Source organism: Salmo salar, chromosome 04 (assembly GCF_965601325.2).
Source record: "Salmo salar chromosome 04, fSalSal1, whole genome shotgun sequence".
Lineage (NCBI taxonomy): Eukaryota > Metazoa > Chordata > Actinopteri > Salmoniformes > Salmonidae > Salmo > Salmo salar.
Window position 1 is genome coordinate 38,675,863 of NC_138294.1, and position 25,634 is coordinate 38,701,496.

The 25,634-nt window shown below is 43.5% G+C and overlaps 1 protein-coding gene across 1 annotated transcript in view; it reads right to left on the reverse strand.

Moving 5' to 3' along the window:
• The window catches only part of st6gal1 (ST6 beta-galactosamide alpha-2,6-sialyltranferase 1), a 165,214-nt gene that overhangs the window by 134,944 nt on the left and 4,636 nt on the right, over window positions 1-25,634 (reverse strand). The window contains exons 3-4 of the mRNA XM_014195776.3: window positions 2,589-2,795; window positions 2,018-2,392 (exon numbers count right to left, since the gene is read on the reverse strand). Coding sequence (XP_014051251.3) covers window positions 2,018-2,392; window positions 2,589-2,795 — 582 coding nt within the window. The remainder of the gene's footprint in view (window positions 1-2,017; window positions 2,393-2,588; window positions 2,796-25,634) is intronic.

Here is a 25,634-nt window from a genome sequence, read left to right on the forward strand (position 1 = left end):
TGTCTTGTCTTCCTTCACACCTGGTTCCAATCCCATCAATTACATGTTGTGTATTTAACCCTCTGTTTCCCCTCATGTCCTTGTCGGAGATTGTTTTATTGTATGTTATGTGCAAGTCATGTGTCGGTATATTTAGATTTTTTGAGTTTTATGAGCACTTACTAAACGACTCCGTTTATACCAAGTTCTTCTTCCTGCGCCTGACTTCCCTGTCACCGACACGCACCCATTACACATGTTTTGAGGCTATACAGTGTGTGTTTACATTTACTTTATTTACAAACATTGGAGTAAAACAAGCTTATATTTGGGGTTCTAATGGGGTACGACAGTTGAACTAAGCTCATGAGACATTTATAAATTATAATCTTCAAAAATCAATTGGCCAAAAATGTCCAAAAATGTATGTAGCTACTGCAGATTGCCTCTTTAAATAGAACCATGATGAAACCTGTACGAAACGTTATGCTGAAGTACTGAAATGCCCACAGAAGAATGTTTTTTATTAATTTTCTTGGAACAATTTGAGAATATGACTTTAAATAAAACCATGAGACGAAATCTGAAGGAAACGCTGTGCTGAATTACTGAAATTCACACAAAATAACTTTGAGAACATTACTTTAAAGCAGGGACGAGTGTGTGTGTGTGTGTGTTTTTTTTTTTTTTTTTTTTCCTTTCAATTAAGACCTAGACAACCAGGGGAGGGGAGTTCCTTACTAATTAGTGACCTTAATTCATCAATCAAGTACAAGGGTGGAGCGAAAACCCGCAGGCAGTCGGCCCTTCCTTTGGAAGCCTGCGTTTTTACTCACCAAAGTAACAACTCAATGTGGTCAAACTTAGCTGTGGTGGCTACTGCTAGCTAGCATGAGGACAAAAATGATCGTTTTAAACAAGCCTGATGGTAGGGTCGGTATCTCCTGGCAACATTACAGGCAGCTCTGACTTCTCCTGCACCACCGGCAGACTTGCTTCTGCATCAAAAGAAAAGTGGAAAATCTGCCTGCTCAAATTGCTTAGTACCTCGCCTGTTCTTATTTGTTTTTTGTCCTCCAATTTGTTTGGTCAACTTTTCTGCCTGTTCTCTTTGAAGTAGGCTACCAGCATTTTCCAACCCTGGCTTAGTACTAGCGCGCTACAGTAGTTGACTGACTGTGCTGTTGTGATCATTTCCATCTGCTGGAGCCTTCTTCCGATCACTGTCTTATTGTTCACTCTTCCCCTCGTCTCCTGTACCCAACGCCGCCTCTGGATTATTGCCTCTGGAATCTATCGACTTTGGATTTACCTCACTATATCGCTATTGGATTAGCTGACTCTCCCTCAGCCGTTGAAACATCCTCTCCCTCTGAAGTGCCTCTTCTTAGCCCTTCTTTGGTAGCTAACTTAGCCATCAATCGGTAAGTCTCTGCTCTCTCTACTTTATATCTGCTGGCATTTTTTTGTGTCGTGTGGTTCCTGCCCCTGTAGACCTGTTGGTGTTGTTCTCTGGCTTACTACTTAGCTTCAACCCTGGTGGTTGGCTAGCTAGGCTAGTTAGCTGTCTAGGCTATCTAGCAGGCTAAAATAACAAACTTTAGCTGGCTTGCTTGTTGGCTAAGATAACTGCATATAGGTAACATTATTTGATAACTGGTTAGATGGCATTTTTTTCTGTCCAAAACTTTGGTTTACTTTAATGTAGCTGTCAGCTAGGTGTTGATAGCAACTGGTTGATTTATGCAATCAAGTAACGTTAGCAGGCTGGTAGTGCTACAATTAGCAGGTTAGTAGGGTTAACATTAGCAGGCTAGTTGGCTAGCAACCTTTGTTTAATTTGAAGTTATTTCTGTTGGAGTTTACATTATAGGGAATAGGCTGGCTTACCGTGTCCTCCGCAAAAACATTTTCCATCATAACTTCGACATTCCTTTGGAATTCTGATCGGTTTTAAGTTCCTTTTAGGAAACGTTCTGTTAAAGTAATACACACTATGTGCTAGCTGGGCTCTTTCTCTCTTCTCTATCCCCCTCACCTGATAGTTCTGCACCACTTTCCTCAGCCTCTTCCCCAGCATGTTACTGGACATCTCGTCGTCCCAGACCTCCCCCAGAGCTCTGTGAGGACCAAAAAATTCTGCGTCCCCGACTGTTCCACTAAGCTCCCCCCGACGACGGCCCCCAAACAGGGTCTCCATGGCCCGCCTGAAGGGGCGCGGCAAGAGCCAGGCGAAGAATCCCGATGACTCTCGCTCTCTCTTAGGGTGTTTGGAGTGTGTCTCCTTAGCTGTGACTTCCTGCGTGTGGTTTGGGGAGGAGAGGACTGGGATTGGACGGTGGGCGTTGCCAGGGATGATGCCGGGGAGCTTCTGGGGGTCGAGGTACATGGGCTTGGCCCCACCTCTCAGCACCTGGGGAAGAAGATTGCATGAAATAGAAGAATGGATAGAGTCTACTGTACGATACAGTGTGAGGATTCATGAGCCTATGGCTATGAGTATGTCCGATGGGTTCAAAAGTAGTGCACTAAATTGGGAATAGGCCATTTCGGACATGCTCATGTTCTGCTGATGATGCTCCGTGACCACTCTAGACAGACAAACATACCTTGATGATGGAGTGTGCCCGGGGCTGGGCGCGGGTCCGTGCCCGCACCCCAAAGATAGCATCGGTGACGGGTACGCTGTTCTCGGCGCAGAGGGCATAGAGCATTGCCATGGAGATGCAGAAGAGGCCCATACACAGCGCCCCGCGACGGGCCCGACGACGTAGACGCCACAGCAAGCTGACGCGGTCCATCGCTGCCCCGGGGTACTGGAGAGGCGGTTGGGTGGATGTAGAGGGGGGAGGAAGAGGTGGAGAGGATGCAGGGGGTTCAATGGAGAGAGGGGGAGCGGAGAGAGGTAAGAGAGAAAGGGGTGCCGAAGGAGAGAGGGGTGAGAAAGTGAGGAATTGAGGGTCGGAACGAGAACGGCAAACAGGTAGGGAGAAAGGAGAGAAGGGGGAGAGGGTGGCGGGGTTAGAGTGAAAAGTGGGGATGGGAGTCAGAAGGAGAAGGAAAGAGCACCGTGATGAGATGACAGTATGAGCCTTCCGGCAACAAATTGCTTACTTTCAACATCCCATGGCAACGCGAACAAGACAATACTGTATCACAGGAGGATAACATCAAAAGACCAGACAAGCAGAAACACAACTACAGTATGCTGTATATACATGGACAAAATGCATATTTTGATGACTCACCCCTTTTCACCTACAGTATGCTGTATATTCACACAGTATGGGAAAACACATTTTGAACTCCGTTTTCATCTACAGTGCTAGAGTGGGCCTGCCCTTTCTACACAGTGCTATATTAACATAACAAACACAGACAAGTTTTTTGTTAAATGCTGTGAGTCAGGTTGATAGAGAAACGAGGGATGAGAGAGGAAAGAAGGGTCAGACTAGAAAGGAGGATAACAATGAGGAGCAGCGACGAAAGAAGTAGAGCCTCGTTCACTGAGACTGCCTATAGCCAATCGGACCAAGCGAAGGATGGACACTGGAGAGGGAGAGAGCGGCGGTAGTAGAGGCTGATCTACAGAGAGATGTGGGTTGAAGGAAGGAGGGAGAGAGAGGGAATGGCCAACGAGGAAGAGAGAAAGAGCTTGATTCAGACAGACCTATGAAAAAAATCTCAACAGGAATGAGATGTAATGATGGGGGGAGAAAGTAGGGCCAGACAGAAACAAAGGGAGAATACAGTCAGAGAAATGGGGGGAGGGGTAGCTGTGAGTTGACCTTTAAACAAGTGAAGAGGCTGGACTGGACCCAGAGAAGGATGAAAATTGCCTTTCACTCTCTGAAAGACGGGACAGAGGGGGAGAGAGGGGCTACATTCTGATTCTCTCCCCTTCTCTCTGTAGTGTGCAGCTGCCCACTTTAGAAGCATTGGATTGATGTAAGTGTGAGCAAGAAGGAGTTTCCACCATATACAGCATCTACATCAGCCCACTCTTTTGAAATTGAACGACTGCAAGGTTAGGGAACGAGTGCACACTCTGAAGAGGGCTGTAGGGAATGATTGAACACTTACAGTGCATTTGGACTGTTTTCAGACCCCTTGACCTTTTCCACATTTTGTTACTTTACAGCATTATTCAAAAATGGATTAAATAAATAAAAAAATCTCATCAATCTACACACAATGCCCCATAACGACAAATCGAAAACAGGTTTTTAGAAATGTTTGCAAGTTTATTACAAATATGAAACAGAAATATCTTTTACATAAGTCATCAGACCCTTTGCTATGAGAAGCAAAATTGAACTCAGGTGCATCCTGTGTGGTGGCTAATTTCTGCATTACCAAATGAGGAGAGTTACAAACTTCACACACCAGTCAGAGTTATACTTAAACTACATATACTGCTCAAAAAAATAAAGGGAACACTAAAATAACACATCCTAGATCTGAATGAATGAAATAATCTTATTAAATACTTTTTTCTTTACATAGTTGAATGTGCTGACAACAGAATCACACAAAAATAATCAATGGAAATCCAATTTATCAACCCATGGAGGTCTGGATTTGGAGTCACACTCAAAATTAAAGTGGAAAACCACACTACAGGCTGATCCAAATTTGATGTAATGTCCTTAAAACAAGTCAAAATGAGGCTCAATAGTGTGTGTGGCCTCCACGTGCCTGTATGACCTCCCTACAACGCCTGGGCATGCTCCTGATGAGGTGGCGGATGGTCTCCTGAGGGATCTCCTCCCAGACCTGGACTAAAGCATCCGCCAAATCCTGGACAGTCTGTGGTGCAACGTGGCGTTGGTGGATGGAGCGAGACATGATGTCCCAGATGTGCTCGATTGGATTCAGGTCTGGGGAACGGGCGGGCCAGTCCATAGCATCAATGCCTTCCTCTTGCAGGAACTGCTGACACCCTCCAGCCACATGAAGTCTAGCATTGTTTGCATTAGGAGGAACCCAGGGCCAACCGCACCAGCATATGGTCTCACAAGGGGTCTGAGGATCTCATCTCGGTACCTAATGGCAGTCAGGCTACGTCAGGCGAGCACATGGAGGGCTGTGCGGCCCCCCAAAGAAATGCCACCCCACACCATGACTGATCCACCGCCAAACCGGTCATGCTGGAGGATGTTGCAGACAGCAGAACGTTCTCCACGGCGTCTTCAGACTCTGTCACGTCTGTCACATGTGCTCAGTGTGAACCTGCTTCATCTGTGAAGAGCACAGGGCGCCAGTGGCGAATTTGCCAATCTTGGTGTTCTCTGGCAAATGCCAAACGTCCTGCATGGTGTTGGGCTGTAAGCACAACCCCCACCTGTGGACGTCGGGCCCTCATACCACCCTCATGGAGTCTGACCGTTTGAGCAGACACATGTACATTTGTGGCCTACTGGAGGTCATTTTGCAGGGCTCTGGCAGTGCTCCTCCTGCTCCTCCTTGCACAAAGGCGGAAGTAGTGGTCCTGCTGCTGGGTTGTTGCCCTCCTACGGCCTCCTCCACGTCTCCTGATGTACTGGCCTGTCTCCTGGTAGCGCCTCCATGCTCTGGACACTACGCTGACAGACACAGCAAACCTTCTTGCCACAGCTCGCATTGATGTGCCATCCTGGATGAGCTGCACTACCTGAGCCACTTGTGTGGGTTGTAGACTCCGTCTCATGCTACCACTAGAATGAAAGCACCGCCAGCATTCAAAAGTGACCAAAACATTAGCCAGGAAGCATAAGAACTGAGAAGTGGTCTGTGGTCACCACCTGCCGAACCACTCCTTTATTGGGGGTGTCTTGCTAATTGCCTATAATTTCCACCTGTTGTCTATTCCATTTGCACAACAGCATGTGAAATGTATTGTCAATCAGTGTTGCTTCCTAAGTGGACAGTTTGATTTCACAGAAGTGTGATTGACTTGGAGTGTTTAAGTGTTCCCTTTATTTTTTTGAGCAGTGTATTTAATAACTAAGAGCTTTGCAAAAGCACTGACTTTCAATGATGCGCTATCTCTAATGAACCATTGAAAAAAGACAACACAAAAGTACAAAGATCGTTTATAGCCAAGATACACCCCTCTCAACGTACATGACGAACAACAGATACATAGAATGGTCACAAGGTTAAGATTTGTATGAAAGATATCTATAAAACATAGCAGACAGCAACTGCTGTGTCAACAGTTTTCATTGTATAGACCAGTGTCTGGTCCTCCTACTCCAAACTGGAACCGTCTCTTTTCACGACACCTGTTTCCATTTTTCATTCTTGAGATGTTTCTACAACTTGATTGCAGTCCACCTGTGGTAAATTCAATTGATTGGACATGATTTGGAAAGGCACACACCTATATAAGGTCCCACAGTTGACAGTGCATGTCAGAGCAAAATCCAAGCCATGAGGTCCAAGGAATTTTCTTTAGAGCTCTGAGAAAGGATTGTGTCGAGTCACAGATCTCAGGAAGAGTACCAAAAAATGTCTGCAGCATTGAAGGTCCCCATGAACACAGTGGCCTCCATCACTCTTAAATGGAAGAAGTTTGGAACCACCAAATGTCACACCCTGATCTGTTTCACCTGTCTTTATGATTGTGTCCATTGTGTCGCTCATCTTCCCCATTATCCCCTGTGTATTTATACCTGTGTTCTCTGTTAGTCTGTTGCCAGTTCGCTTTGTTTCATCAAGCCTACCAGCGTTTTTCCCTCTGCTCCTGTCTCTCGATTGTTCCTGTTTACTAGTTTTCCCGGTGTTGACCATTCTGCCTGCCCTGACCATGAGCCTGAAACGCGATAGTACGAACTGGCCATGACTGACCCTGCAGACTCGGACCAGCTGTGCAACACGTACCTTATCACGCTGATGTCTGGGAGGGCGCTCGCCTGGGCTACAGCTGTATGGGAGCAACAGCCGGCCATATGCGTTGTCTGGAGGAGTTCGTGGGAGAGGTCAAAAAGTTGTTTGATGCCACATTTTCTGGGAGAGAGGCTGCCCGGAGGCTACTCCAGCTCTGGCAGGACTCCCGCAGTGTGGCAGACTGTGGATTTCCGCACGTTGGCAGCTGAGAGTGCCTAGAACCAGGAAGCGCTGTTCGACATGTTCCTACATGGGGTCTCGGAGGAGGTCAATGACGAGTTTGCAGCCCGGGAATTACCGATGGATCTTGATTCCCTCATCGCCTTGACCATCAGGATCGATGGGCGACTACGGGAACGACAGAGGGAGAGGAGATTCAATTTCGCTTGCCCGTCCAAGGATTCCACCTCGCCTCCGAGGCATCACGGAAATCCCTGATGGCCCTGTTGCCGAGAGAACCCGAGGCTACCCGAGGTTCCCCGAGAGTTGCCGAAGAGGGCCGAGTCACTGTTTCCCGAGCCTATGCAACTAGGCAGAGCTGGTTTGCCTCCAGTGGAATGGCTATACAGGCTCAACACTAAGAATTGCCTGTATTGCGGGACTCATGGTCATTTTGTGTCCTCTTGTCCGTTAAAAGAACAGGCTCACCGGTAGGAGGGAGTACTCTGGTGGGCCATATGGAGAACTTTTCTGCTTCTCTTACTCGCACTCCATTTTATGCCATTCTGCTGTGGGGAAACCAGTCAAAATCTCTATGGGTCCTCATCGACTCTTGGGCCGATGACAGCTTTTTCTACTCCACCCTGGCTTCCAAGCTGGGCATCCCCACTCAGCCCCTCTCCATTCCCATGGACGTTAGAGCGCTGGATGGGCGCTCTAAAGGCCGGGTTACCCACAACACCACTCCCATCAACCTACGTGTGTCAGGGAACCACAGCGAGGCTATCCAGTTCCTGCTCAACAAGTCTTCTCAGATTCCTGTGGTATTGGGATTCTCCTGGCTCCAGTGACGCAATCCCCTCATTAACTGGTCTACTGGTGCCATCATGGGCTGGAGCCCATTCTAGCATGGCCATTGCCTGGAGTCAGCACAACCTTCCCCGGGACTTCTTCCTGGGGGCTCAGAATTTGCTTCGGACCTCTCCGCAATTCCCACAGAGTACCAGAACCTCCAGGAGGTGTTCAACAAGGCCTGGGCCACTTCACTTCCGCCGCACCGACCATATGACTGCGCGATTGACCTTCTCCCTAGCACTACTCAGACCCGGGGACGACTGTACTCTCTGTCGGGACCAGAGACCAAGGCGATGGAGAACTACATTGGGGAGTTTCTAGAAGCAGGATTTGTGGTTACTACATGATTCCATATGTGTTATTTCATAGTTGTGATGTCTTCACTATTATTCTACAATGTAGAAAATAGTAAAAATAAAGAAAAACCCTTGAAAGAGTAGGTAGGTGTGTCCAAACTTTTGACTGGTACTGTATACATATATACAGTTGAAGTTGGAAGTTTACTTATACTTAGGTTGGAGTCATTAAAACTTGTTTTTCAACCACTCCACAAATTTCTTGTTAACAAACAATAGTTTTGGCAAGTCAGTTAGGACATCTACTTTCTGCATGACGCAAGTATTTTTTCCAACAATTGTTTACAGACAGATTATTTCACTTATAACTCACTGTATCACAATTCCAGTGGGTCAGAAGTTTACGTACACTAAGTTGACTGTGCCTTTAAACAGCATGGAAAATTCCAGAAAATTATGTAATGGCTTTAGAAGCTTCTGATAGGCTAATTGACATCATTTGAGTCAATTGGAGGTGTACCTGTGGATGTATTTCAAGGCCTACCTTCAAACTCAGTGCCTCTTTGCTTGACATCATAGGAAAATCAAAAGAAATCAGCCAAGACCTCAGAAAATAAATTGTAGACCTGCACAAGTCTGGTTCATCCTTGGGAGCAATTTCTAAATGCCTGAAGGTACCACGTTCATCTGTACAAACAATAGTAGGCAAGTACAAACACCATGGGACCACACAGTCGTCATACCACTCAGGAAGGAGACGCGTTCTGTCTCCTAGAGATGAACATACTTTGGTCCGAAAAGTGCAAATCAATCCCAGAACAAAGGCAAAGGACCTTGTGAAGATGCTGGAGGAAACAGGTACAAAAGTATCTATAGCCACAGTAAAACAAGTCCTATATCAACATAACTTGAAAGGCTGCTCAGCAAGGAAGAAGCCACTCCTCCAAAACCGCCATAAAAAAAGCCAGACTACGGTTTGCAACTGCACATGGGGACAAAGATCGTACTTTTGGAGAAATGTCCTCTGGTCTGATTAAACAAAAATCGAACAGTTTGGCCATAATGACCATTGTTATGTTTGGAGATAAAAGGGGGAGGCTTGCAAACCAAAGAACACCATCCCAACCATGAAGCATGGGGATGGCAGCATCATGTTGTGGGTGTGCTTTGCTGCAGGAGGGACTGGTGCACTTCACAAAATAGATGGCATCATGAGGTAGGAAAATTATGTGCATATATTGAAGCAACATCTCAAGACATCAGTCAGGAAGTTAAAGCTTGGTCACAAATGGGTCTTCCAAATGGACAATGACCCCAAGTATACTTCCAAAGTTGTGGTAAAATGGCTTAAGGACAAAAAAGTCAAGGTTTTGGAGTGGCCATCACAAAGCCCTGACCTCAATCCTATTGAAAAATTGTGGGCAGAACTGAAAAAGCGTGTGCGAGCAAGGAGGCCTACAAACCTGACTCAGTTACACCAGCTCTGTCAGGAGGAATGGGCCAGAATTCACCCAACTTATTGTGCGAAGCTTGTGGAAGGCTACCCAAAACGTTTGACCCAAGTTAAACAATTTAAAGCCTATGTTACCAAATACTAATTGAGTGTATGTAAACTTCTGACCCACTGGGAATGTGATGAAAGAAATAAAAGCTGAAATAAATCATTCTCTCTACTATTATTATGACATTTCACATTCTTAAAATTAAGTGGTGATCCTAACTGACCTAAAACAGGGAATTTTTACTAGGATTAAATGGCAGGAATTGTGAAACACTGAGTTTAAATGTTTTTGGCCAAGGTGTATGTAAACTTCCAACTTCAACTGTATATAATGTTTTACTATTTCTCTATTTTTATTTTAAGTATTTAGATTATTCTTATATAATGAAAAGAGCTTTACAAATGTAATGTATTATATTTTTCAAATGAGCTTTTTTGAATAGTGCTGCTTAACATTTTCTTAAAGAGACAATGTTGCAGTAGCCCTGTTTAAATTCTCAGAGGCTGTTTCTTGGCCTCATCTAATGTAAATCTGATCTTTCATCAGAGAGAGCGAGACAGGGAGAGAGAGACAGGGAGAGAGAGAGAGCTGAGGAGACGAATGGTTGTTGTTACTCGGTCAGAGCTGGACAGACTTTAGAGAGAAGATCCCACACACAATCAGAATAGCATTAGATTATAGACAAGCACACACACACTCACACACTGAGTGGCACCAGAGGATAGGCTGGTTGGACAGCAATTCTGAGAATCAGGATTAGTATGGACACAAGCGTCTCAGAGAAAAGCATTGGCAAAAATGCAGCCCTGCATAAATCAATCTGAGTTAGAGTATATATATGAGAGAGAGAGAGAGACAGGGAGAGACTAATTAAAGAGTTAATGAAATGGGAGCAGGTGGAGATTGATGGTGAGCCTTTAACATTGTGTGTTTGTACCATCATGGAACTTCCTGCTTGCTTGCTATCTTACACAGACACATTGGCTGAGCTAAAGCTACATGGAACTGTAGGGAACCTTTGAAATCAATATGTTCATGTTACATTATTTATCTGCCGTAGTGAATAGGCACCCTTGCCCAGAGCAGAGCCACAGGCTTAGTAGGCCTGCATCCCAAATGGCACCATATGGGCCCAGCTCAAAAGTAGTGCACTAAATAGGGAATAGAGTGTAATTTGGGATGCAGCTCCAGTAGCTAATAGTGGTCCCTCTCTCAGCCATCCTCACATTCACAATGTACAATGTACATCCAGTGTATAGGCCTACTCCAGCCAACCCACTGACCTGGTAACACAGCCACAGGCTGAATGGCTGATAGCTGTGTAATGGCTTCCTATTCCCTACAGTGCACTTCTTTAAAAATGGCACAAGGAAGCGAAATGGCACAAAGAAGACAAAGGTTTAGCCAACAATGCTACAGACTGACCAATAAGAAAAATCTAAACAGAAACGAGATGTAATGATGTAGAGAGAAAGTAGAGCAGTACCAGACAGAGAGAAAGAGAGAATACAGTCAGAGAGATGGGGGGAGGGGTAGCTGTGAGTTGGCCTTTAACACTAGAACCGCCTGGCCTTTCAGCCAATAAGTACCCGCTAGAGAATGTTGAGAACTTTGCCAGGCGTCCACTTTAGCATATGCATCAGATGCATATCAACCCGCAGGGTACAGCAAACAGAAGCACCAGCGCTTGATAAATAGTGCATAAACTATCATAAAGGATTAATTGGATGAAGAAATACTTGTGGAAATCTATAAATTAAAAAAAATAACAACAATAGTTGTTTGTTTAGTTACGAGTCAATTATATGTTTAGACCTACGTGTTTCTACAAAGTCCTAGAAACACGTAGGTCTATAGCCTGTATTCGTTTCCCTTACAATAAAATCATTACAGTGTAATCCATTTGATCAACTTTATTTGTAGATTTGATTAGTAATAGAGTTATAGTAATTAATGAAGTCCAGTTACAGCTTCTTTTGACAAAGTATAAACTAAAAAGATAATAATAATATAACCAGCCAGGTCACAGGTGAAATGATTTGCCGTACTCCTAAACAAAAGCACCAGTGCATGGACAATTGTAAAGGATGAATTGCATAAATAAATATTAGTGGAAAAATATTAATGGCAAGATATAAAAACTGTCATTTGTTGATTGTATGGGATAATGTATTGTGCCCTTATACCAGTGCCTTTACGCATTAATCAATCTCGTCTTCTCTTTATGCTTGGGTCCACAGTCAGCACACAGCTTTGGGGCTTTGTGTGAGCAAGCCCTACAAACAAATCAGTTGCACTGCACACAGTTTTCATAGGCCTTTTTTCCTGTGCACCTGCCGCAGGTGTCGCATCATTTCTCTGAAGTGTTTGCCTGGCATGGTCTCTCGGAAAAGGTCCACCCCATACCCATCAGACCAAAATGACTCCACATCCATGCTCTTTCATCGTTTGCAACGTCGATTTCAAGCTCAATATCTGATCCTCCATCCGACTCCAACTCATCTAAATTCTGCAGCATTTGCAGTGCTGTCAGTGCATCCATTCATTTGGTTTGGCTTGTCATTGTGAACTACACACATTGTGTTGTACTCAGTGTCTGATTTGGCTCTCTGAGGGGAAATTATATACCATTTCTAGCCTTTCATTATAAAATAATTAGACCGCCCACAATGGCCACAATTCTTCATTATTACACTATTGTTCTAAATGTATTTATTTATAGGGGACAATGCACATTAATCAACATCAATTTACAATAATGCAACATCCATGCAAATGTGCCGGGGTTAGCCAAAGCTAATTTGCACCAATAGCCCCTGGGCAGGTAACGGCAATTACACAGCCACAATGCAAATACTCACCAAAACAATACAAACACATTACATCCAATAATATATCATTCTAACAACAACAACTTATTCATAACAAAAAAAATATCATCAACTGTTGTCTTACCTATGAGGAACCACAGATGACTCATGTAGGTTTGGATGGATTTGAGCCATGTTTTCAATTTACATTTAAAAGTACCATAATCAGTGCAGCTTCTCAAGTCCATGGGCATTGCATTCCAGTATATTGTAGTTCTAACAGAGAAGGCCGATTGACCGAATTTACTGTGTCGAAAAGGGACAACACAATCCCCTCTAGTTACTGCACTTGTTATCCTGGAGGTGCTTTCCGTGAGCATGCTATGCCGGCATAGGGGTGGAGGGGTAAGACCATGTAAGATCCTAAAGACAAGGCTTGCATCTACATACTGCTTAAAACCTGTTAGGGCTAGGGGGCAGCATTTGCACGTCTGGATAAAAAAAATGTACCCGATTTAATCTGGTTACTAATCCTACCCAGTAACTAGAATATGCATATACTTATTATATATGGATAGAAAACACTCTAAAGTTTCTAAAACTGTTTGAATGGTGTCTGTGAGTATAACAGAACTCATTTGGCAGGCAAAACCCTGAGACATTTTCTGACAGGAAGTGGATACCTGATGTGTTGTATTGACTTTAAACCTATCCCATTGAAAAACACAGTGTTTTAGGAATATTTTGGCACTTCCTATTGCTTCCACTAGATGTCACCAGCCTTTACAAAGTGTTTTGAGTCTTCTGGAGGGAGATCTGACCGAACAAGAGCCATGGAACGATGATGTCCCATTAGACACCTGGCGCGCGAGTTCATGTTGGGTACCCTCGTTCCAATACGTTATAAAAGAGTATGCATTCGTCCACCTTGAATATTATTCATGTTCTGGTTAAAAAAGGCCCTAATGATTTATGCTATACAACGTTTGACATGTTTGAACGAACGGAAATATATTTTTTCCCCTCGTTCATGACGAGAAGTCCGGCTGGCTTAGATCATGTGCGAACAAGACGGAGATTTTTGGACATAAATGATGAGCTTTTTTGAACAAAACTACATTCGTTATGGACCTGTGATACCTGGAAGTGACATCTGATGAAGAGAATCAAAGGTAATGGATTATTTACATAGTATTTTCGATTTTAGATCTCCCCAACATGACGTCTAGTCTGTATCGCAACGCGTATTTTTCTGGGCGCAGTGCTCAGATTATTGCAAAGTGTGATTTCCCAGTAAGGTTATTTTTAAATCTGGCAAGTTGATTGCGTTCAAGAGATGTAAATCTATAATTCTTTGAATGACAATATAATATTTTACCAATGTTTTCTAATTTTAATTATTTAATTTGTGACGCTGACTTGACTGCCGGTTATTGGAGGGAAACGATTTCCTCAACATCAATGCCATAGTAAAACGCTGTTTTTGGATATAAATATGAACTTGATAGAACTAAAAATGCATGCATTGTCTAACATAATGTCCTAGGAGTGTCATCTGATGGAGATTGTAAAAGGTTAGTGCATCATTTTAGCTGGTTTTATGGTTTTGGTGACCCTGTCTTTGACTTGACAAAACATTACACACAACTCTTGTAAATGTACTGTCCTAACATACTCTAAATTTATGCTTTCGCCGTAAAACCTTTTTGAAATCGTAAAACGTGGTTAGATTAAGGAGATGTTTATCTTTCAAATGGTGTAAAATAGTTGTATTTTAGAAAAATTTGAATTTTGACATTTATTTGGATTCAAATTTGCCGCTCTTGAAATGCACCTGCTGTTGATGGAGTGCACCACGGGTGGCACGCTAGCGTCCCACCTAGCCCATAGAGGTTTTAAAGCTATCCAGATGAAATCAATTATTTTTGTGAATGATGTGACTGTTTGGTTTGTTTGTAGAGTGATTCAATGGGTTTCAGAGTAGTAGCTCCTGCTTGTGTCCAGCATGTGAGGCAACATCTCAGATGTAAGAAGATCATAGCATGCATATATTGATCATAACATGCATTCCAGAGGAAGGTAAGATCTTATAAACCAAAAGTTGGATGGCCTAAACTTGACAGTGTTAACCACCTTCTTCACCCGTTTCTTCAATGTCAAGTTGGAGTCCAAAATTATGCAGAGATACTTGAAGTTAGACACAACTTTCAGTTTCTCGCCATTGACAAGAACAGCTCGTTGAGAAGAATCAATGGATTTCTTAGACAAGTACATACAAACAGTCTTGTCGATATTTAAATGCAGGCAAGAATCAGTCATCCATTTAGAAACGTGGACCATACTGTAGCTTCAGTTAACTTGTTAACAACTTGTTGCCTATTTTTTGAGTGTACATACAGGACTGTATCGTCTGCACACATCTGCATGTAAAATCAAATCAAATTGTATTGGTCACATACACATGGTTAGCAGATGTAATTGCGAGTGTAGCGAAATGCTTGTGCTTCTAGTTCCGACAGTGCAGCAATATCTAACAGGTAATATCTAACAATTCCACAACAGATACCTAATACACACAAATCTAAGTAAAGGAATGGAATAAGAATATATAAATATATGGATGAGCAATAACAGAGCGGCATAGGCTAAGATGAAATAAATGGTATCGAATACAGTATATACTGTACATATGAGGTGAGTAATGCAAGATATGCCAACATTATTAGAGTGGCATTATTAAAGTGACTAGTGTTCCATTTATTAAAGTGGCCAATGATTTGAAGTCAAATCAAATCAAATTGTATTCGTCACATGCGCCGAATACAACAGGTGTAGACCTTACAGTGAAATGCTTACTTACGAGCCCCTAACCAACAATGCAGTTTAAAAATAAAATAAAATATGGATAAGAATAAGAAATAAAAGTAACAAGTAATTAAAGAGCAGCAGTAAAATAACAATAGCGAGATAATATAGAGGGGGGTACCGGTACAGAGTCAATGTGCGGGGGCACCGGTTAGTTGAGGTAATATGTACATGTGGGTAGAGGTATTAAAGTGACTATGAATAGATGATAAGAACAGAGAGTAGCAGCAGTGGAAAAGGGGGGTAGGGGGCAATGCAAATAGTCTGGTTAGCCATTTGATTAGGTGTTCAGGAGTCTTATGGCTTGGGGGTAGAATCTGTTTAGAAGCCTCTTGGACCTAGACTTGGCGCTCCGGTACCGCTTGCCGTGCAGTAGCAGAGAGAACAGTCTATGACTAGGGTGGCTGGAGTCTTTGACAATTTTTAGGGCCTTCCTCTGACACTGCTTGGAATAGAGGTCCTGGATGGCAGGGAGCTTGGCCCCAGTGATGTACTGGGCCGTTCACACTACCCTCTGTAGTGCCTTGCGGTTGGAGGCTGAGCAGTTGCCATACCAGGCAGCGATGCAACCAGTCAGGACACTCTCAATGGTGCAGCTGTAGAACCTTTTCAGGATCAGAGGACCCATGTCATATCTTTTCAGTCTCCTGAGGGGGTATAGGTTTTGTAATGCCCTCTAACAACTGTCTTGGTGTGCTTGAACCATGTTAGTTTGTTGGTGATGTGGACACCAAGGAACTTGAAGCTCTCAACCTGCTACACTGCTGCACCGTCGATGGGAATGGGGGCGTGCTCGTTCCTCTTTTTCCTGTAGTCCACAATCATATCCTTTTTCTTGATCACATTGAGGGAGAGGTTGTTGTCCTGGCACCACATGGCCATGTCTCTGACTTCCTCCCTATAGGCTGTCTCGTCATTGTCGGTGATCAGGCCTACCACTGTTGTGTCATCGGCAAACTTAATGATGGTGTTGGAGTCGTGCCTGGCCGTGCAGTCATGAGTGAACAGGGAGTACAGGAGGGGACTGAGCACGCACCCCTGATGGGCCCCCGTGTTGAGGATCAGCATGGCTGATGTGTTGTTACCTACCCTTACCACCTGGGGGTGTCCCATCAGGAAGTCCAGGATCCAGTTGCAGAGGGAGATGTTTAGTCCCAGGGTCCTTAGCTTAGTGATGAGATTTGAGGGCACTATGGTGTTGAACGCTGAGCTGTAGTCAATGAGTAGCATTCTCACATACAGTTGAAGTCGGAAGTTTACATTCACTTAGGTTGGAGTCATTAACCTGTCTGGGCTAGGGGGCAGTATTTTCACGGCCGGATGAGAAACGTACCCAATTTAAAAAGGTCATTACTCTGGCCCAGAAACTAGAATATGCACAATATTAGTAGATTTGGATAGAAAACACTCTGCAGTTTCTAAAACTGTTGGAATGGTGTCTGTGAGTATAACAGAACTCATATGGCAGGCAAAAACCTGAGACAAAGTCAACCAGGAAGTGGAGGATCTGAGAATTGTAGTTCTTCTTTCTAGTCCCTTTCGAAACTACAGTATCCGTGGGGTTACGTTGCACTTCCTAAGGCTTCCATTGGCTGTCTAAAGCCTTCAGAAAGTGGTTTGAGCATTCTCTTGTCACTGGGCAGATAATAGGAGCTCAGTTTCTGAGTGGACTGCCTGGCAACAAAGGGATTGGATATGCGCAGTCACGCGAGCACGCTGTTCCTTACGCTATTGTCCGGTTGGAATATTACCGCAACTTTACGTAAAAAATATCATAAAGATTGATTTTAAACAGCGTTTGACATGCTTCTAAGTACGGTAATGGAACATTTGGACTTTTCGTCTCTGGTTCCGCGCTCGCGCGTTATGCCTTTGGATAAGTGATCTGTACGCACGCACAAAACTGAGGTATTTGGACATAAATATGGATTATTTGGAACAAAAACAACATTTCTTGTGGAAGTAGCAGTCCTGGGAGTGCATTCTGATGAAGATCAGCCAAGGTAAGAGAATATTTCTAATACTAATTCTGAGTTTAGGTTGCCCCGAACTTGGCGGGTGTCTGTATAGCTCACCGTGATGGCTGAGCTATGTACTCAGAATATTGAAAAATGTGCTTTCTCCGTAAAGCTATTTTAAAATCTGACACAGCGGTTGCATCCAGGGGTAGTCGATCTATAAGTCTTTAAATAATTGTTATATATTTTGTCAACGTTTATGATGAGTATTTTTGTAAATTGATGTGCACATTCACAGGACGTTTTGGTGGGAATACATTTTCTGAACATCACGCGCCATAGGAAAATGCTGTTTTTGGATATAAATATGAACTTTATCGAACAAAACATACATGTATTGTGTAACATAATGTCCTAGGAGTGTCATCTGATGAAGATCGTCAAAGGTTAGTGCTTCATTTAGCTGTGTTTTGGGTTTTATTGACACATGTCCTTGCTTGGAAAATGGCTGTGTGATTATTTTTGTCTATGTACTCTCCTAACATAATCTAATGTTTTGCTTTCGCTGTAAAGCCTTTTTGAAATCGGACAATGTGGTTACATCAAGGAGAAGTGTATTTTTAAAATGGTGTAAAATAGTGGTATGCTTGAGAAAGTTGAATTATGACATTTTGTTGTTTTTGAATTTGCCGCCCTGATATTTCACTGGCTGTGTCCCGCAGGTGGGACGCTAGCGTTCCGCGTAGCCCATAGAAGTTAAAACTCGTTTTTCAACCACTCCACACATTTCTTGTAAACAAACAATAGTTTTGGCAAGTCGGTTTGGACATCTACTTTGTGCATGACACAAGTAATTATTCCAACAATTGTTTACCGACAGATTATTTTACTTCTAATTCACTGTATCACAATTCCAGTGGGTCAGAAGTTTACAAACACTAAGTTGACTGTGCCTTTAAACAGCTTGGACAATTCCTGAAAATTATGTCATGGCTTTAGAAACTTCTGATAGGCTAATTGACATCATTGAGTCAATTGGAGGTGTACCTGTGGATGTATTTCAAGGCCTACCTTCAAACTCAGGGCCTCTTTGCTTGACATCATTGGAAAATCAAAAGAAATCATCCAAGACCTCAGAAAAAAAATTGTAGACCTCCACAAGTCTGGTACATCCTTAGGAGCAATTTCCAAATGCCCGAATGTACCACGTTCAATTGTACAAACAATAATACGCAAGTATAAACACCATGGGACCATGCAGCAGACATACTGCTCAGGAAGGAGACACTTTCTGTCTCCTAGAGGTGAACATACTTTGGTGCAAAAAGTGCAAATCAATCCCAGAACAACAGCAAAGGATCTTGTGAAGATGCTGGAGGAAACAGGTACAAAAGTATCTATATCCACAGTAAAACGAGTCCTATATCGACACAACCTGAAGGGCTGCTCAGCAAGGAAGAAGCCACTGCTCCAAAACCGCCATAAAAAAAGCCAGACTACGGTTTGCAACTGCGCACATGGGGACAAAGATCGTACATTCTGGAGAAATGTCCTCTGGTCTGATGAAACAAAATTTGAACTGTTTGGCCATAATTACCATCGTTATGTTTGGAGGAAAAAGGGGGAGGCTTGCAAACCAAAGCGCACCATCCCAGCACGGGGATGGCAGCATCATGTTGTGGGGGTGCTTTGCTGCAGGAGGGACTGGTGCACTTCACAAAATAGATGGCATCATGAGGTAGAAAAATTATTTGGATATATTGATGCAACATCTCAAGACATCAGTCAGGAAGTTAAAGCTTGGTCGCAAATGGGTCTTCCAAATGGACAATGACCCCAAGTATACTTCCAAAATAGTGGCAAAATGGCTTAAGGACAACAAAGTCAAGGTATTGGCGTGGCCATCACAAAGCCATGACCTCAAGCCTATTGAAAATTTGTGGGCAGAACTGAAAAAGTGTGTGCGAGCAAGGAGGCCTACAAACCTGACTCAGTTACACCAGCTCTGTCAGGAGGAATGGGCCAAAATTCACCCAACTTATTGTGGGAAGCTTGTGGAAGGCTACCCGAAACGTTTGACCCAAGTTAATCAATTTAAAGGCAACGCTACCAAATACTAATTGAGTATATATAAACTTCTGACCCACTGGGAATGTGATGAAAGAAATAAAAGCTGAAATAAATCATTCTCTCTATTATTATTCTGACATTTCACATTCTTAAAATAAAGTGGTGATCCTAACTGACCTAAAACAGGGATTAAATGTCAGGAATTGTGAAAAATTGAGTTTAAATGTATTTGGCTAAGGTATGTAAACTTCCGACTTCAACTGTACATATTTTGTTCTAGAGATCCTGAAGAAGCTAATAATACTGTCCACTGCTGAGGATTCAGGATTTCTGAATTTTGGTTAATTATCATCCATGGGAGTGAGAACTGTGGTCTTGGTTGGAGTCCAAAAATAGTTTTGTTAACAGACACAGCGAACATACACTGCGAACATACAAGTCAGAGGGGTTTAGGAATTTAGACATTGTCAAACTTTGACATTATTCCCCTTTAAACCATTTAGTGAAGTTGCATAATATGGTTTATAGTAAGTAGTCATGTAAATAGCACCACCAGCACCATGGTGCCAAGAGGAGGCATCACACATGATTTCACCTCATAACAGACCCGGTGCCAAGATAAAGTGACTAAAAGGGAAGTTAAAATGGACACATTTTCTGGGGTTTTTGCATTGGAATTATTTTTAATTCTGCTTATATCACACTATACCACAATAAACATGTTCAAATGCCGAGACATTGAGTGTTTTTCAAGTGACAGCCGGCTCGAAATTATGGAATGCCGTTTGGGTCTTTACGAGTCAAAAAAGATACACGTCAAAATACACTATTTTACTTGTCAAATAACACTATTTGACGCGTTAAATAAGCTTTTAATTTAACTTGTCGAATGACACAATTCTATTAGAATGTTGTGTGTGATGAATTTGCACGTGTAAGCCAAGCGCCACTACTATCAGTAGCACTGTCAAAGCCGTACAAAAAAGTCTGCAAACAAGCTGTCACGACTTCCGCCGAAGTCGGCTCCTCTCCTTGTTCGGGCGGCGTTCGGCGATCGACGTCACCGGCTTTCTAGCCATCACCGCTCTATTTTTCACATGTCCATTTGTCCATCTGGTTCCATACACACCTGGTGTTCATTCCCCAATCAATCTACATGTATTTAGTCCTCTGTTCCCCATCATGTCTTTGTGTGTAATTGTTCATTGTTAATGGTGTATGTTCACGCGCGATACTTTTATAGTTTATGTTCCGAGGTTTTGGGCACTTATGTCATTTTCTGTGCCTATTGTTGAACGGAATAAAAGTGTGCCTGTTCACTCTACTCTGCTCTCCTGCACCTGACTTCGCCTCCCTTACACAGCCTTAACACAAGCACACACTGGCCACGAACGATGTGTTTACAATACCGCGATGGTAATAAGGCATTATTTGTTCGACCACAACTTCTGGGGTAGCTAGCTAGCTTTAGCTTGGTACCTAGCTTGCACCAATACATCAAGCCTGAAAACAATGACCAGTAGAAACTGCAGTCATTTTCATTATCCTTAACAATGATTTAGGAATCCTTGTGAGTAAATATTAGCTAGTTAGCCACTTGTTGTTCGCCTATTGAAATTGAACTTCAGTTCATTAAAATAATTAGCTAGCCAGATACTTAATCCTGTTGCCCAAAGCTAACACTATAAGCAGCCAGCTAGCTTCATCTGGCTAATGAGGCTTGACCTAACCGGGCTATGTGTTGTGAAGTTGGAAGAAATAAGGATTAGGCATAATAGTGGAATTTGCGGGTTGCCTTCAAAATGAAACTACCTCTTTGAAAGTGACGCAGAAGGTTACAATTGGTGGAATTATGCCATGTTTAGACTAGATAATGTTAAACATGGTTGGAATGTGAAGCAATGAAATGGGTTACCAGTCTACTCGGTGACACCCACAGAACACAACTGTGAAGAGTTTACGCAAATATTAGCGTTGAAGCTCTTATCACAGGACTGTGACCGTGTGAAATCACCTCCCCAGTCAGCCTATTGTGTGTATTGACATTCACATTGCACTGTACAGCTTTACCTAAGTATTGGGGATAAATGAAATGGTGTATCAGTCTACTCAATACCCAATATATTTTTTCCCAACGTCCTCCTCAGAGTTATCAGACTCCAAAACATCCACGCAGTATTGCTTTTCCTCTGGAATAGTGTTCAATACACATGGGTTGACAATAAATGTGGCTCAATTCACAGTTGTTTCAGAGTCCCACAATAACAGCTATTATTCTCTGGGTGTCACGGAGTAGACTGATACCCCATGTCATTGATCCACAATCCATAGGTAAGGCTGTACAGTGAATAAGTATGGCCCCCAATGCAATTCTAAACTCTAATACATCCAGTGTGATTTCCACAGATTTTTGTCAAATAAACAAATGATTGTCTTTTGTTGATTTTATATAACAACATTTCAACCTCGTTTAGCATGATCTATTCAATTATGGCATAATTCTATTTGTATTAATTTGCATCACTGTCAATGTCATACTTTTATTTTGAAGGCAAACCGCAAAGTCCACTATAGTGGCTAACCCTAATTGTCTAGCTTCACATAGATGGGTCAGACCACCATTAATCAAATGAGAACTGTTTTATAAATGAGGGATATTTTAGATGATGACACCTAGCTATATAGTTAGCTAGCTAACTATAACTATTGAAACAGATTATGTTGTTTTGCTGTGTTTTGGGGGAAGAACATTGTTTGCATCCATGAGCTAGCTAGCTTTCTTTTATGACCAGCACTATTGATGTGCGAGACAACTTTACCAGCATCATTGCATGCGTATCGATTAATGGTTGTGACATATGAAATATGAATGATAGTGTAATCAATGTGTAATAACTACGTAAAAAATTAATGAACGCGTTAAATTATTATGTGATGTGCAGTCATATTCAGGACCTGATTGGTCAACAAGCTTATTTGACACGTCAAATAGTGTTATTTGACGTGTATCTTTTTTGACACGCAAAGACCCAAACGGCGTTCCATACAAAATCTGTATCAGCACAATGGACAGCGCCATACACACTAAAGCAAGGCTATTTTAGTAATGAACATAGGCTACAAGAACAGTGAATGCAGCCAAACATACAGCTGTCTTAACAAAATAATGCAAACTAAATGCTGAAAGTAACAGCCTAGTTATTCATGCATGCAAACAAAAATACTGAATAGCAGTGTAAAGGAAATGTTAATGTTTGTGCTTTTCTTATAACTAATTTCTGTCTTCTATTCATGTGCTGTTCTAATAACCAATTTCTGTGTTCATGCAAGTGGCTGACTGTACAAATACTCACTATCAGTAGCTGCAATTTGGCTGTACACCCAGACCGTGTTTTGAGAACGAGAACAAAAGATATCTCAGTTTCAAGGTCTCAGCTTGGAGAGAAGAAGCTTCGTGAGGTGTTGGTCTGTCACATGTTACGAAACAAAACAGTAATGATTGATTAATTATGCAAAATCATGTAAATATAACTTATATGTGTATAGCCGTATATAAGACAACTGCTGGGTCTGCCCAGGCAGAGCTCCTGATTGACATGTGTACTATGGTGCATTGAGTTGGTTGGAACCTCTCCAGCGTGCTGACAATAAACAAGTATTAATTTAAGACTGACTTTGATTGTCCCTGTGTAAGAATTTCCAGACAGCAGTTTGGCTTAGAATACCGACACAACTGCGAATGTGAACTAATGAATGTTAACAGAACAAAACAGCGGTACCAAGTAGTAGGCCTAGTAAACAAAATATCAGATTGATAAAGGTATGAAACAATCTATATTGCATTAACAGATAACAAACGCAGTAACCAAAAGGTGAATGGAGATCCAAATAACCAAAGCATAGTGTCACGTCCTGACCAGTAAGAGGGGTTATTTGTTATTGTAGTTGGGTCAGGACGTGGCCGAGGGTATTTGTTTTATGTGGTTCGGGGTGGTGGTTTTGTAGAAGGGTATTTGATTTATGTATTCCGGGGTTTTTGGGCACTGTTCTATGTTAATGTATTTCTATGTTTAGGTTAATGGGGGTATGGACTCTCAATTGGAGGCAGGTGCTTTCTCGTTGCCTCTGATTGAGAGTCCTATATATGGGTATGTGTTTGGTTTAGTGTTCGTGGGAGATTGTTTCTTGTTTTGCGTGTGTGAGCCTGACAAGACTGTTTTGTTGTTTGTGAGTTCTTTGTTTGTTATTTTGGTATTCTCTTGGTTGAATATAAATACAAGATGAGCATCCACATTCCTGCTGTGTTTTGGTCCTCCATTCCAGACGGCAACCGTTACAGAATCTCCCACCACAAATGGACCAATCAGCGGAGTAAGGAGCAAAGGAATTTCGACATGGACTGGCGGGAGAAATGGACGTGGGAGCAGATTCTGGCTGGAGAGGGCCCATGGAGGAAGTCTAGTGAGGACCGGGAACGCTACCGGGGAACACGACTGGCGTTGAAGCCCGAGAGGCAGCCCCAATAATTTTTTTGGGGGGGGCACACGGGTAGTTTGGCTGGGCGAGGAGTGAGCCCCAGGCCAAATCCCCGTACCTTTTCTGGGCAACCAGTGAATGGACAGGTCCTGTGCTTCGGTGTAATGGGTACTGTGGCGAGGCCAAGTATTTTTAGGCCGGTACGCGCAATACCAGCGCCCCGCATTTGCCAGGGGGAAGTGGGCATCCAGCCAGTAAAAGCGATGCCAGTTCTTCTCTCGAGACCGCCAGTACACCTCTACGGTCCAGTGCGTCAACCCAGTCCGACTCGGCCTGTTCCCGCTCCCCGCACTAGCCCTGAGGTGCGTGTTCTCAGGCTGATACCTCCAGTACCAACACCACGCATCAGGCTTCCAGTGCGTCAGCCCGGTCCGACTCGGCCTGTTCCCGCTCCCCGCACTAGCCCTGAGGTGCGTGTTCCCAGGCTGATACCTCCAGTACCAGCACCACGCATCAGGCTTCCAGTGCGTCAGCCCAGTCCGACTCGGCCTGTTCCCGCTCCCCGCACTAGCCCTGAGGTGCGTGTTCCCAGGCTGGCACATCCAGTACCAGTACCACGCATCAGGCTTCCAGTGCATCAGCCCAGCCTCGAGAGTTCGGCAATAGTGTGCAGTCCAGAGTATCCTGCAATAGTGTGCAGTCCAGAGTATCCGGCAACAGTGTGCAGTCCAGAGTATCCGGCAACAGTGTGCAGTCCAGAGTATCCGGCAACAGTGTGCAGTCCAGAGTATGCGGCAACAGTGTGCAGTCCAGAGGGTCTGCCTGCGACCCGGAACCGAGGGGGTCTGCCAGTGACCCGGGACCGAGGGAATCTACCTGCGACCCGGGACCGAAGGGGTCTGCCTGCGACCCGGAAGCGAAGGGGTCTGCCTGCGACCCGGAACCGAAGGGGTCTGCCTGTGACCCAGAACCGGGTGAGTCTGCCTATGACCCGGAACCAAAGGAGTCTTTCAGCAACCCGGAACTAAGTAAGTCAGTTGACGATTCGGAACTAAAAATGATTAACTATGTATTTAATGAGTCTGCCTATAGTGTGGAATGGAAGAGGTCTGCCTATGATCCGGAACAAGGGGAGTCTGCCTACGGCCCGAAACTAATCAAGTCTGTCTGCATTCTGGAGGACAGTAGGCCGGAGCCAGAACCACCTCCTGTTTACGTGGGTTGGGGAGGGGGGGGTGTAGCACAAGTGCCGTCGGTGACGGCAGCCACCCTCCCTTCCCTCCCTTTAGTTTAGGGGGATTTTTTTTTTTAAATAAAAAATTTTATGAGGTGCATCCGGGGTCTGCACCTTTAGGGGGGGGGGGGGGTACTGTCACGTCCTGACCAGTAATAGGGGTTATTTGTTATTGTAGTTGGGTCAGGACGTGGCAGAGGGTATTTGTTTTATGTGGTTCGGGGTGGTGGTTTTGTAGAAGGGTATTTGATTTATGTATTCCGGGGTTTTTGGGCACTGTTCTATGTTAATGTATTTCTATGTTTAGGTTAATGGGGGGTTGGACTCTCAATTGGAGGCAGGTGCTTTCTCGTTGCCTCTGATTGAGAGTCCTATATATGGGTATGTGTTTGGTTTAGTGTTCGTGGAAGATTGCGTGTGTGAGCCTGACAAGACTGTTTTGTTGTTCGTGAGTTCTTTGTTTGTTATTTTGGTGTTCTCTTGGTTGAATATAAATACAAGATGAGCATCCACATTCCTGATGCGTTTTGGTCCTCCATTCCAGACGACAACCGTTACAC